Genomic DNA, 13,722 nt, shown 5'->3' with positions numbered 1-13,722 from the left:
TAGTTTTGTGGGGGTGTTTTAATCGATGCATGTCTCGTAAAATTGAAGTATCTGGAGTCACTAGTTACAGTAATGACCTTGATACATCATTTGATATTTCTGCATACAGCTTTCATCCTAGGAAAAAGTTAGCAAGTGAAAAACTTTTGAGTTCATACTGCAGAACCAAGGTAGTAAAAATTGCTTCTTATTGCCTGTATGTAGAATGAGACAACAATTAGCATTTACTAATTAGGATTTATAATCAGTGTGTGAGTAGCTGCATTCTGCTTTTAGCTAGCTGGTTTTTAAGACCACAGCAGCAAAGCTTCAACAAAGTGGTATTGTAAGGTCTTCTGTCATACCACTTTTTCTAATGTCCCCTCTAATGTCCCCTTTTCATCTTCCTCCTCTGCTGCTCTCCTACAGAGGAAAAGGATTGTTTTAACCACACCTTTTACTCGCCTGCCATAATGGAAGTTTGTCATAGAAGCTATATATCCCAAGCCGTTTGTCAGTGTAGCTACAGTGCAGCCAGATAACTCATGTAGACAAACCCACTCAATCTTTTAACGAGGTAGAACCAAGAAAGCTACTAGCAGTGTCACTGTGTAGTATGTGATCTACAAGCTTTGCCGATGATACTGTGTGTTTGAGTGGTTAGCTTATGCAGAGCTCTCTGCAACCACAGCTCTACTGCTAGCACTACATGAGGTTGCTAGTTTCAGTTTAGCTCAGATATCTTTGTGGGAGCAGCAGCAGCTTCAACTAATGTATGTGTGAAACCTGTTGTGCAAATAATGAGAGGTCAGTAGGCAATGCAGATGTGCCATACTGTGGTCTTCTCAGGTGTCAAGGAACCTGTGAGAACTATTCTCGTGAAAAAAAAAAAAAAACCACCAAAACTTTTATTTGGAAGCTTTGTTCTGGGAGTTTGTAAAATGACATAAATGTGGGGGAGGCATTTTTCTGTTTTAGAGAAATTCTTTCCTCTCTTCCAGATACTGCACTGAGCAATCTCTCCCCCTCCACTCTCACCCACTTTAACATTGCTATTAATACTTCTCTTTCCATCTGTCTATGATGAATTGAAATAAATGAAAGTTGCAGCAGGTTGAGGTAACTGATATGTTTTATCTCCTCTAGTTTAACCTTCACCTCACTGGTGACATCCATGCTATCACTGCAGCCAACAACCTAGTCGCTGCGGCTGTTGACGCACGTATATTCCATGAGCTAACTCAGACTGATGAGGTACGATCCTTTCTTATGATGTGTTTGAGCCCAGCCCCCTTTGGCCAAGATGTTTTGGGTATGCCAGCAGTGCTAATTAGCTACCTGTTTCATTCTGCAAGGCTCTCTACAACCGTTTGGTGCCTTCTGTTAATGGTGTTAGGAAGTTCTCAGACATTCAGATCCGAAGACTACAGGTAAGTTCACTGGTTTTGTATTGGTTTCTGGTTCTGTTCCATTTACTCATTCTTCACATAGGCAGAACTAGGTTACAGAAACCCTTGTGTTGTCCTCTAGGTCATTCTGCTGGCATTTATTTTTTACATCAAGTGTGCAGAAGTGTGGTAGCCCTTCTTACAGCACAGAAAACAGTGAGATGCAGCCCCAAGGGGAAGAATCGTTGATATAACTCTCCTTATCATATGCTGTATGAGTAACACAGTGGGAAGAGGCAAAGGGATTAGTGCCCTTTATTAATAGTGTCAATTTGGTGTCCTTAATGCAGTTTGAGAAAAGACCAGAATCCGTCTCTGTACCTTACACCAAGTTACAGCTAGAGATGAGTATTCCCATGTGACAGCTATATAGATAATGCAGCACAGAAAAAGATGATTTATAAAATTCGGCAAAAAGAAAGTAGAGATTTTTTTGTCTTATCCAGATTGAGGAAAACAGGGAAAATATACCTGTCCCCTACATTGCCCACTCCTCCTTTCCCCAAAAAAAGAATTCCCTGTTAGATGGGTAGCCCTGTCATTGAGTAGCAGTGCCTGAGCAGACCACAGCTCTTCTGATCCTCAGAAATTAACGTAAGCTAGCATATGTCCCTGACTTCTGCAAAAATGGGGATTAGTTTTGCACTGGGCTTGGACCTTCTGGCTAGGAGGACAGACTGGGACCTGCTAAGCTCATTCAAAGTACAAACCTGTTTGTACAGTATTCAGGCTGGATCAGTTGCCCATTTGGAAGTGAGGAGCAATAGTCAGACTACTTAGGAAGCTAAAACTCTGATTTTATTAATTGGCTATAATGTCTCAACCATTAGAGAATGTGTGGTTTGCTTCCACTGCTGAGCAAGGAAGCTATGTCATATTGCTGGGTGTTCCTGACAGACTGCTGTGGGAACTCTACCCTAACCAGTCTTCTGGTTATTAAATGTCGAGATGTGAACAGAATGCTAATACTCTGTAAAGATTATATCGTTGTTTATTTGTTTGTTTATTTCTTTTTCTAAATGATGTGCTTGAAGAGGAAGAGAACAGACTTGCTTCTTCCCTGCTGTTCTTCTGGAGAACTTAAATACAACTTAGCTGTCTAGTTAATTAAAAAAGCTTTCTCGTTCATAAATCAAGTCAATCGTTTTCCTCATTCCTAAGCTTGCACTTGTATGGGGCTTCTTGAGATAATTCTTCTCTCAATTAAGCAACTTGGCAAACTGCCCATTTTCTCAGTATGTTCAAGATCGGCTTTCTGGGATGCTGACAGCCTTGTGACTGAACTGTTTAATTCCTCCATTGTGCTGCTTAACCAGCATGCTGAAAGCAGTGTCTTTAAATACGTATGGCTGTGTGCAGTGACCCTAGGCAAACTAATGAGAAATGGATGTAAGCATGTGAGACTAATGATTAGAACAAGACATGTAAGGAACTGCAGAGCGCTCTCTCTTACCCTTTCTGTAAATGCCTTGCACAAAGCTTGGTGACAACCTGCCCTGATGAGTTCTGTTGTCTGCTTTGCCCTTTACTAGCTGACCAGCAACATGCTCTGCTTCCAAATACACACTGATATGGATCATCTTAAGTTGTTGTAGGGTCTAGGAGAAGGGGCACCAAAAAGGCAGCCCCTCCTTATTCCTGAATATGCAGATGCTACTGCCAAAGGCTCATTGCTCTAGAGAAAGATTCATTTCTGTGAATCTTTTAATTATATGTTTTTGTCTTTTGTTTGTCCTTTTCTCCCATAGAAATTGGGCATTAACAAAACTGATCCTGCGGCTTTGACAAAGGGAGAAGTAAACTTATTTGTGAGATTGGATATTGACCCAGGCACCATAACATGGCAAAGAGGTACAAGAGCCATTAAATGAAAAAATTATTAAGAACCAAAATGTGTGACAAAAGAGGGGTTTGCAAGTGCAGCAGGAACTGTGTTTCCCGGGAAAATGGGAAAGAGGGCAGGGCTGGTCTCTCCTTCTGGGTGTTTGGTGGGATAGATGCCTGCAGCTGAGATCCCATTTCTAAAGGGTCTGACGCAGGGGCTTGAAACTGCTCTGAATTCACAAAGATTAAGACTTCACTAATTGGTGCAAGTTTGTGTTTCTGGATTTTCAGTCACTGAGAGCGCTGAGTTTGGCAACTGTAGCCCGACAGCCTTTTTACCTGAGAAAGCTCTGTGAGGAAGGAGAGGGTTCTGCTTTGGGATTAAACTCAGTTTTCTCTGTTGGGGACTGACAGCAAATAAAGGCCAGATTTTTTAAAAGGTTTTTAAAGGTACGTGAAGCTAAGATCAGTCTCTGGTCTGGCAGATTTAATATTTCACTAGCAAAAGAAATTTCAAATATGGACATTTTTTCTGATTTAGACCCCAAGAGTATTGCTTTTTCTTCTTTTTATTAAATACAGGGTGAAACGTATCTCCAAAATTTGGTTCATAACCTGTAATGGGGCTAAGGTAGTCTGGCTCATGGGAAATATTTTATAAAATACTTAGAATTTTTCAAGCAGATAGTAAGAAACAGTAAATTTAAGCCAGTATTTGATAGTTTGTGTTTCCAGGGTAATTTGAGTTAATGGGGCTGTGTGACACTATTCTCGCTAAATGGTAGAATCTGACCATTTTGCCATTTAACTTATAAAATAATTTTATTTCTTTTTGACTGTAATAATTTCCTGATTTCACATTGACTAATGATAGTGAAAAAGCAATTGGAATAATACTAGCAGCTCTGCTTTTCAGAGAGGCTTTGGACTTGGGGTTAATGCATGCAAAGGGAGGTAGTCTCCCTATGGATGCAGTGCAGGATCTGCATGTGACTGTGAGTATCTTAACTTTGTTGCACTTCAGTTTTGGGGAAGAATCATGTTGAGTAGCACTTGCCATTCTTCAGGAGGGGATGGTATCTCAAACTGCCATCCTCTCTTCATAGGTGATCTAGCTGAGTGTTTGTCATAGGACATAGATGTGACTTACGACTTGCAACGTGACTTCTCATTTTTCTCTCTGCATTCCTCACAGTACTGGATACAAATGACAGGTTCCTTAGGAAAATCACTATTGGACAGTCTCCAACAGAAAAAGGCTTCTCACGAATGGTAATTGTTCCCTTTTCTTGCATGCTTTAAAAAGTACTTCGAAAAACGTGGTCCTAAAGCAAGTTTCTGTAACTCCAGATATTTCCATCTTTTACCAGTACCTTGTTAAAGAGAAAGCGTAAAGTCCCTTCAACCGAGCAGTTAAATTTGCTACCAGTGCGGTGTTTAGTCTTATTGTCTGTTCCCTCCTTCCTTGTTCTTTCCTGAATGTTGCCTTCCCAAACTGAATGATTGTGGCATAATAACAGTGGTACACAAGTGTCCTGTGTCAATACGATGCATGGTAATGGCTAATCTTCACCACTGCTGATGCTTTGGGTGGGATATGTCTGGCCAAAACTAGACACAGTATCTGAGCTTGTTGTCTAGATTCATTATATAATCGATAGAGTAAAATAGGCAATCTGGGCTGTGACTCCTCTCATCCCTGAAGTAACTGTCAAATTAATAGTTCAAATGAATTGCACTCAGAAAAGCCTCTTTCTATTGACTTAAAATGTCCCTAGGGTGCGTAGCTTCAATAGAGGTGTCTGTGTTATGTCCAGATGAAATCTACCCTTCATTTCCTATAGAAGCAGATTTTTTTTTTTGTCATTTACTGTACTGTTTCGTGATAGTCAGATGAGTTAGTAAGCTCAGTCTTCAAAAATACAATTTGTTAGTGTTAAATGTTCTTACATGAATCACTAATGTATGTGCCAGGAAAGAGTCATGCAATAGCAATGGAATAAGAAGCTTTTACTTAATTTTGCAGGAAAAAAATCCAGTTTAAAATAGTCAAATTAAATGAAGTATGTTCTGAGCGTAATGCTTTGGATTTCTTTTATGTTTGTATGTCTGTATGGTTTTTTTGTTTTGTTATGATGGTGGTGATTGGTCATGTTTCAAGAATTTAACGGAGGTAAGGATTGCTGCTAGGGAATCTTGATGAGTTCACATTCTTTATTCATCTCTTGCAGGCTCAGTTTGACATCACGGTGAGCAGTGAAATCATGGCGGTTCTAGCACTCTCTGATGGGTTGGATGATATGAAAAAGCGACTGGGCAGAATGGTAGTAGCTTCCAGCAAGAGAGGAGAACCAATTACAGCAGATGACCTTGTAAGAGAGTCATTCAGTTCTTAAATGCTTTTTCCTTTTACTTCTGAAAGTCCTTGGATTGAAAAGCATAGAGACAGTTCTGTACAGAGAAGACCTTAGTATATAGAAGATCAAAGATGAAATCTTAGCCCCTGGAGTTAATGAAGGTTTTTTTTACCTCAGTGTGGCTAGCACCTTACCCAGAGAGTGTGTGTGTGCATGTGACCTGGGCAGGGACAAAGGGTTCCATGTAATGTGCTGTGTGTCAAGTTGAAGCTGGCGCCATGGCAATTAATGGGGAAATACATGGTGGCTTCTAGACAGAAAGCATCTTTGCAAATTGGAAGAACTCAAAATGCATCCTGCTGGCCATCCTGTTTCTCAGGCTCCCTGGAGTGAGGGAAACATTGAACAAGAACAAAGCGTCTTGCAAATTTAATTACAAATGATGAAATATCTTATTTTGAGAGGCTGTGAATGCTATAAAAGTCAAACTCTGCAAAAAGTATGCAAGGTCTCCATAAGGCAGCCTTTGATGAGGGACACAGATCCTTTATTTCCACTGTATGAAATGCTGAATGTAGTAGCACTGGTGATGTCTGTTACCAGTAGGTAAAGCAGTCCTAAGCAGCAGTTGCAATTCGCAGCACTGTCTTGCAGTTATCCGTATAATAGATATTAGTACAGTTCTTGGCATGTTTGTGGAGTTTGTCAACTAGCACTCTCCCAAATGGTGCTTCAGTGTGGTTTCAGGGGAATAGCCCGTGTTGTCTTCCAATAAATGTTTTGAAGATGGCAACCCTGTTTGGAGAAGGGAAGGGGAGTTGAGCCCTGTATGTGAACTATGCCCTGCCACTTGGCCTCGAGACAGAGAACCAGCTCAGGACTGTTGCACTAGTCAATAGAGATATGATATTGGTGCTTACTGCTGTCCTGTACAGTAGGTATGTCACAACTTGCTTTGCAAAAGACAAGAATCTTACAAATTTGCATGATGTGGTGTTAATGAAATTTGTCTTGCATTTTCTGAATGAACATTTCCAGTAGGACAGAAGAATCCGCAGGGTGGGTATCCTGATCTGTGTTTCCAGCAAGGTGGGACACAGCATTAAGGTTTACCCAGCTCTTGCTATCTTGCTGTGGGTTTTGGTTTTTTTCTTGTGTGTTTGGGGGTTTTTTGGTTTGTTTTACTTCCTCCCAGGATAAGCCTAAGAAACAGTAGATTAGCAATGTGGCCTGACTCTGGCCTTGCGGGAAAAGGACTAGGCTGGGAGCCATTTATCTGTAAAGGTCCTTATGTGAGACATTTGTTGGGAATGAGGGAGGGCATGTGCCAAAGTTCTGTAGGCAGCTTTGAGATTTTGATTCCTACTGTTAGCATGCTGCCAGTTTAATCTTAAGTACCTGAGTTAAACCCTGTTCCAGAAAACGGGAGTCTCTCGTGCTCACTGCCATCAGCAGTGGAGGCAGATAGTGCTTCGGTAGGGAGTTGCTTTGAGTTTTATGTAGAGTCCAGGTGATCGAAGTCTTTCATCTCGAGATAGTTTGGGTTTTTTTACTTTTTTTTTTTTAAAAAATCTAATTATATTTAATTTTGTCTGTTGCAACTGTGGAATGGAGGATGGTATCAGACCTGTCCAACAGGTTGTCTTGAATGTTGTATGTTTGCACTGATGGCAGCCACTGGCTTCCGTTGTTAGGACTGTGTTACATACTCCTCATGCAGGCAGAAACGTGGTGATTGCAGACACCAGACTGGCACAATAAGATGTCTGCATCCTTCTGTTGTGATATAACCAATGTCACGAGTGTGCTACCAGGAAGCAGAAAGAAACTGGGAAGAAATGTGGAGTCAAAAACTACATACAGTTTTTTAGAGATGGGATGTATTGAAGTGCTGCTGAATGACACAGGCCTGAAATGTCACCATGGAAATCTTACTCTGTAGTTTTCATTATTCTGGAGATGACTGAAGTTTAAAGCTTATCCATTAAATGTTAAATAAGCTTTCATGTGGCAAGACTGAAACTAATAAAACAAAGCAGTGAATGCCTTTTAAAAAAATCTTTCATGTAATTGAGTGCTTCAATCCAGTTAAAAGAGAAGAAAAAGAAATCATGGTTCAAGGTTTTCATAACTGCTGTGAAGATTTGGCTCAGTACCCGTGATAGCAATCCTAGTTACTTTTGCAAGTGCTGGGTAGCAGCCGGTTTGGTTTCCACTGGACTGTGTCAGTCACAAGGATGACCAAACCCTCATTTTCTCTTCCCAAAGCAGATGTGGATGAAATCATATGCTTTCACTTTGCAGGAAGCAGAATTGCAGCAGGGTATATTGCTGCACCGTAAAGGAAACGTGGGCTCCAGTGTTTGCCTTTCATGATGTCAGCCTGGTCTTTCTCATGAGCACAGAGATTCACTTTAAAAGTTATTTCTGCACAAGACACTTGGGCAGGATGTAGTGCTTATTACGACATTTTAAGGCCAGTATGTAGACCCTTGTTGCTGAAACGAGGAAGGAAAAAAGTCCAAGACAAATCTACCTGCAAAACCTAAGAACATTGCTTGGTGCTACTGAATAGGCTACAGTAAACCGTACATACCTAAGAGTTATTCTCTCGCTACTATTGTGTATGAACCTTGCTATAGCATTGAAACAGCAGTTGTTCTTTATGCCTTCACTACAAAGTGATGGCCCAGCAAGGTCACAACCAAGAGGCTGCCCCCAGCAGAAATCACAGATCCTCTTACAAGAACGTAAAGGTCGTTATTCTGCCTTGCCCTGACTAGAGCAACTTCTGGTTCTGGTCCTGAGAACTCACCAGGACAAAAGCAGAGCTTTGACACTGCATAGAAACTGTCTCAAGGTCTTGTTACATCTGGAAAGTGATTGTCTTTGTTTTTTCTTTTAGGGAGTGACTGGTGCTCTGGCTGTCTTGATGAAAGATGCTATTAAACCAAACCTCATGCAGACACTGGAGGTGAGCACAGGTGATTTGCTGTACAAGCATTCTCAAAGCCAAGAAGCAACCAGTTTTGTTCATTCATCACAATCAGTGTGGGCTTATTTGGCTTATAGTTGGAGGTTTACTGTGGTTTCCTACTCGAGGTTCTGCGCTAGGGGAGAAGGCTAGCTTCTTTCTAGGTCTACCATTGGCATGTGGGATGACGCCAAGGAAATGCAGTAAACTTTGTTATGTCTCTGTTCTGTTGTCTTTAATGCCAGGAAGTGTTTTTGGAGTCTAAATAGTGTGGACGCAGGAGAATGGCGAAGAGTTGCTGAGATTTAGCCATCCTTTTCCTAAGCGGATTAATAGCTCCACTTGTGCAGATTATTATAATCCTGTTTGCCCTGTAGTCCTTGTTGCTGATAACAAATGTTTGATCAGAAGGCTTTAAGATCTGTCTTCTAAAAGGGTTTTTCTTTACCTTCAGGTACCATGGTACTTAGCTCCTGAAATGCTGCAGATTGCTGAATTGTACCCTCTGATTTTCTCTTCTCTCTCTTCCCCCCCCCTGCACATCCCCTCTTTTCTAGGGAACACCAGTGTTTGTTCATGCTGGACCTTTTGCCAATATTGCACATGGGAATTCTTCAGTGTTGGCAGACAAAATAGCACTGAAGCTTGTGGGTAAAGAGGGTTTTGTTGGTAAGTGTGTGGGGTTTTGTTTGCTTTTTGTTTGTTTGGCAGGGAGGGATTTGCCTTTTTTTATTGTGACTGTCTTTGGCTTTTTGTCTTGGAAGGAGCTTCTGATTTATATAAATCAGAGCATGATTTTTTCCACCCAGCAACCTCTCATAAGTTTCTTTTCTTTTAATTCCTACTCTAGTTACAGAAGCAGGATTTGGTGCAGACATAGGCATGGAGAAATTCTTTAACATTAAGTGCCGCTATTCTGGTCTCCGGCCTCATGTGGTGGTGTTGGTTGCTACTGTCCGAGCTCTGAAAATGCATGGAGGAGGGCCTGCAGTAAGTACTAGGCAAGGTTTTATTTAGGCCTGGGAGGCTGTTACTGTTGTTCTCATCCAGTCACTTGAAGTGCTGTAGGGTTTGATCTGCTTGTAATTATCTTGAGATTGGCAGTTGTAAAAGCAAACCATATGTCCCTGTTGCTTGTAAGCTGCTTCATTGTAGTATGTTACGGGTACATACCTGCTTGTTCTGTTGTCCTAATGAAGTGCTTGTATGCTGGGGCACTTGTGATATTACCACAGTCAGTCATTTGTTGCATTATGAGTGCACCTTGCAGTCTTTTATTCTCCCTTCTATTTTTTTCTTAGAAAAAAGGATCAGCCTGTAGTAGAATGGTGTATCTTGATGCCATTTAATAAGAATCAAGCATGAATTGCTGTTGTGGATAAAAATCTTATGGGGTTCCATTTTTTTTTCTTTGTTTCCTTTTTTTTCCAGGTCACTGCTGGGGTACCTTTACCAAAGGAGTACATGGAAGAGGTAACCTTCTTTAGCTGTTGTGACAGTTGACCAGCTAACTGTGGTCATGACATGATGTTGTCATGCGGTGCATGCCTGGACAGCTAGTGTGTCATTCCTTTAGCTGCCAGGGAAATGGTTCCTCATACAAGCTTTAATGTTCTTTTTTTTTTTTTTTTTTTTTTTATGATGTTACTTCAGCTCTGCTCTTTCGAGCATTTATTGTACTTGACCTAGCCAGTATTCGGAGCCTTTTTGTTTCTCCTGAGCTCATGCATTTGTCTATGTGCTCAGTTTTTCATAGTAATCTCTCCTCTGTGTCCTCTGACCTTCTCAGTATGGACTAATTGCTTGGCTGAAATATTGTCTCTGAAAATATTCAGAGTGCCTCTCTAATTACTCTCTTCTTAGCAGCAACAGGTTTTGTTTTTATTCCTCCCCCTGCTTTTGCAAGCAGAAAGGAAAGTGAACTAAAGTCTCAACTTCTGTCCTTGTATGCTGAATGGTTGTGTACACTTGGATAATTGGTCTGGCTCTCTTTACATTGCTGCAGCTTCTTCACTTGTGGAGCTTCTGTATGGATTATTCTTTGCATAGCAAGGGATGAAATGTCTGGATTTCCATGAATAGTTTCTGATGCTGCAAAATATACATATGTGTAAACCAAAAGCTGTTGCCATAGTCTTCAAACAAGTGTCATGAAATTCACTGCTAGTGATATTTAATACATAGAGAGGAATGTGTCAGAGAGGAAAATGAGGCTTTACTGTGGGAAGTTAATGAGCATGGGTATTAACTTACTAAGAATAACAAAAAAACAATAAAAAGTGATTTCTCATACCTTGGCTTGGCAGCTGAAACCAGTGATCGTTAGAAGTAGTCATTCCTTTTCCTGTCTTCCATCCAAGAGCATGCACTCGTCTGGACTGTTCAGAAAGCAGCACTGGGAATTTGCCTTTGTGGTTTCTTCATTCTCATTTTGACATTTTTATCATTAGCTGTGCATGTAGTGGATTTGGAACAAAAGTTTCACTGCCTCTGATAAAACATGCTTCCTGTTTGCTGTCGTCTTTACAGAATCTTCAACTGTTGGCAAAAGGCTGTAGTAACCTAAACAAGCAAATCCAAAATGCACGGATGTTTGGTGTCCCAGTAGTAGTGGCTGTCAATGCTTTCAAGTGAGTGAGCTGGGATGTGGAAGTGTGAAACTGTGGCACTTTATATGCTGTGTTTAACACAAACTCTTGTTCTCAGTACTGTCAGTGTATTGTTTGCAGCATTTTGCATTGTTGGAAGATGCTGAATAAATAGGGGAGCTCTGCTTAGTCATTTGAAATGCATTCCTTAGCTTAAATTAGCTTAGGATTTTATGATCAGTGACTGTTATCTGCCATCACTTACACCTTGACTGGCCTAATTACTGTGGACAAAAGGTGCCTCTGATGATGTGGAATCTAAGTTCATAATAGATGATGGTGAGGTGCCTGTGCTGTCAACCACACTGTGGTCAGTGATCTGCTGTACGGAATAATGATGCCCCGCTAAGAAGCATTTTGGGCTCTGCACATTGTACTGCACAGGAAATAGAATCTGTGTGTGCTCTTTTTATGCAAGCAGAAGGGCTTTGAACTGGGGTGTTAAAGCCGATGCCAGTTGAGGTGGAGTAGCCAGCTAAGGATTATTCATCTGAAGTAAATGCATATTGGCCGATCTAGAGAAATTATGGTTTCTATCTTGTTGTGTGCGCATAATATGGCACACCTTAGCATCTCTAAATCAGCAATACTAGCACCTTTAGGAGTTTGCTCATGAAAACAGGAGTTGCATTGCCGATACAGGACAGAAATGGCAGAAAGTCTGGAACGCTGCTCTGTTAGAAGTCATGGGTTTCTGCATGTAGTTCCAGAGTTACCTGTTGCTGTCTCTTCCTCTTTGGAGTATCCTCCTTCACCAAAGTGGAAAAGGCTGGGGTGGATAGCCCCTCAGCAGCTTCCGGATGGCTGGATTCTGTGATTTCTTTGGACAGCTTTTGGATCTTGTCAGGAGTGGAAATGGTTAGAACAAACAGTTAATTTACTGTGTGTGCATTCTGGTACAAATGTGCAAACTTTTCTCTTTGCAGAACCGATACAAAGGCTGAACTGGCCCTTGTAGTACAACTGGCAAAGGAAGCAGGAGCGTTCGATGCTGTGGAGTGCACTCACTGGGCAGAGGGAGGTAAAGGAGCAGTTGCACTGGCCCAAGCTGTTCAGAGAGCATCGCAGACACCCAGCAACTTCAGGTTCCTCTATAATGTGGAGGTAAGAACTTGCAGTATTACAGAGGTACTTTGTTTATAAGGTGGAGATCAGTTGATTTCGCTAGCTTAAGTTCTGAAGGCTGTCTGAAAGGCTGCTCTGAGAAACTGAGAAGAAATTTGGTTCTAGAACATAGCGTTTATTCCACCAGTGCCAAAGACCTAGTTAGTCAGTTCTTGTTGTTTTGAATACCCAGTGAAATATTGTTTACTTTTGACACTGAAAGATGCTGCTGTGACTCTGCTAGAGATGACAAACAGGTTTCTACCGTGGCAGCCATGTTCCAGGGGTAGGGGGAAGTTTAGTTCTTGAACTTGAGACATGCAGTCCTGTCAGAGCATAGACTGGAACAAGCCTGACCAAACCTGTCACCTTACTGCAGAGCTTCTGGGTGCACTTGTTGCTCAGGATGGAAATCTATACAGCAGACTATGGAACAGAATTTGTCCATTTTTAAGTTGTTTTTTTTTCCTGCAAGTAAGGCTTATGAAGTCACGCTACAGGTCAGGGTGGAAGAGAGTGTATGTGTATGTATTTCTAATGACTTTGTACATTAAGCAAATTTGACAGATGACTTGGAGGTAATAAAGTCACTGTTGGTTCCCAGGTTATCGCCTGAATCCTCCTTTAATAGCAAGCACCTATTCAAGAACCTAATCAGAAGCAGATCTATGTCATTATATCTATTTTAACTCCTTAACAGATACTTTCAATTTTTCTTCTTTAACCTGTTTTATTTGTGCTTTTATTTAACCATTAACTTGTATTCCATCAAATTATTTTTGTCTGCTTTTAGTTTGGCCACACTGACTTGCCTGTCTTTTTTTTCTAGCTCCCTGTTATAGATAAGATCCGGCTTATTGCACAGCAGATCTACGGGGCAAGGGACATTGAGCTACTTCCAGAAGCACAGGAGAAAGTTGCCTTGTACACTAAACAAGTGAGTTTTCCACATCACCTGATACCAGTGGTGCTTTTAATTTAAAATGTTCATATTAAGCAGTAGCATTCAAACTGTATGTGAAGGGAATCATCACTTAAGTCATGACCTTGTCCAGGACTCATGAGATGCTGCTATGGCAGAGGAGGAAGAGGAGGTGGTATGAAGAGGGAGAAACTGGCCCTGGCTTCTCGGGGAGAAGACAGAACTCACCTCACCCAGTAGCACATCTATGATAGTGTATGGGGAGAGAAGGGCAGGAGATTCAGCAATCTTTCTCTACTGTACTCTCCAATCCTTCAGCAATTTGGGAATTGGGGAACTACAGGTGGTCACACTGGTGCTAAATAGTGTCTGATGATTTTTTTTTTAATCTTGTTCCACTGAGTTGTCTAATCAGTTTTTGAACCCATACAGACTTTTGGCAGTCACAATTATATTGGGGAAAGAG

At 41.2% G+C, this 13,722-nt stretch overlaps 1 protein-coding gene across 1 annotated transcript in view; it reads left to right on the top strand.

Annotated features, from left to right (window-relative positions):
- MTHFD1 (methylenetetrahydrofolate dehydrogenase (NADP+ dependent) 1, methenyltetrahydrofolate cyclohydrolase, formyltetrahydrofolate synthetase) overlaps window positions 1-13,722 on the top strand; it is a 42,206-nt gene that overhangs the window by 22,782 nt on the left and 5,702 nt on the right. The window contains exons 14-25 of the mRNA XM_009709385.1: window positions 1,126-1,233; window positions 1,335-1,409; window positions 3,176-3,278; window positions 4,447-4,523; window positions 5,483-5,623; window positions 8,514-8,582; window positions 9,140-9,251; window positions 9,433-9,572; window positions 10,014-10,055; window positions 11,112-11,212; window positions 12,157-12,334; window positions 13,164-13,271. Of these exons, the coding sequence (XP_009707687.1) occupies window positions 1,126-1,233; window positions 1,335-1,409; window positions 3,176-3,278; window positions 4,447-4,523; window positions 5,483-5,623; window positions 8,514-8,582; window positions 9,140-9,251; window positions 9,433-9,572; window positions 10,014-10,055; window positions 11,112-11,212; window positions 12,157-12,334; window positions 13,164-13,271 (1,254 nt within the window). The remainder of the gene's footprint in view (window positions 1-1,125; window positions 1,234-1,334; window positions 1,410-3,175; window positions 3,279-4,446; window positions 4,524-5,482; window positions 5,624-8,513; window positions 8,583-9,139; window positions 9,252-9,432; window positions 9,573-10,013; window positions 10,056-11,111; window positions 11,213-12,156; window positions 12,335-13,163; window positions 13,272-13,722) is intronic.

The sequence above is a fragment of the Cariama cristata genome, unplaced genomic scaffold (assembly GCF_000690535.1).
Source record: "Cariama cristata isolate BGI_N322 unplaced genomic scaffold, ASM69053v1 scaffold18370, whole genome shotgun sequence".
Classification (NCBI taxonomy): domain Eukaryota; kingdom Metazoa; phylum Chordata; class Aves; order Cariamiformes; family Cariamidae; genus Cariama; species Cariama cristata.
The sequence above is the reverse complement of the archived record's forward strand: the minus strand, read 5'-3'. Positions and strand labels throughout refer to the sequence as shown.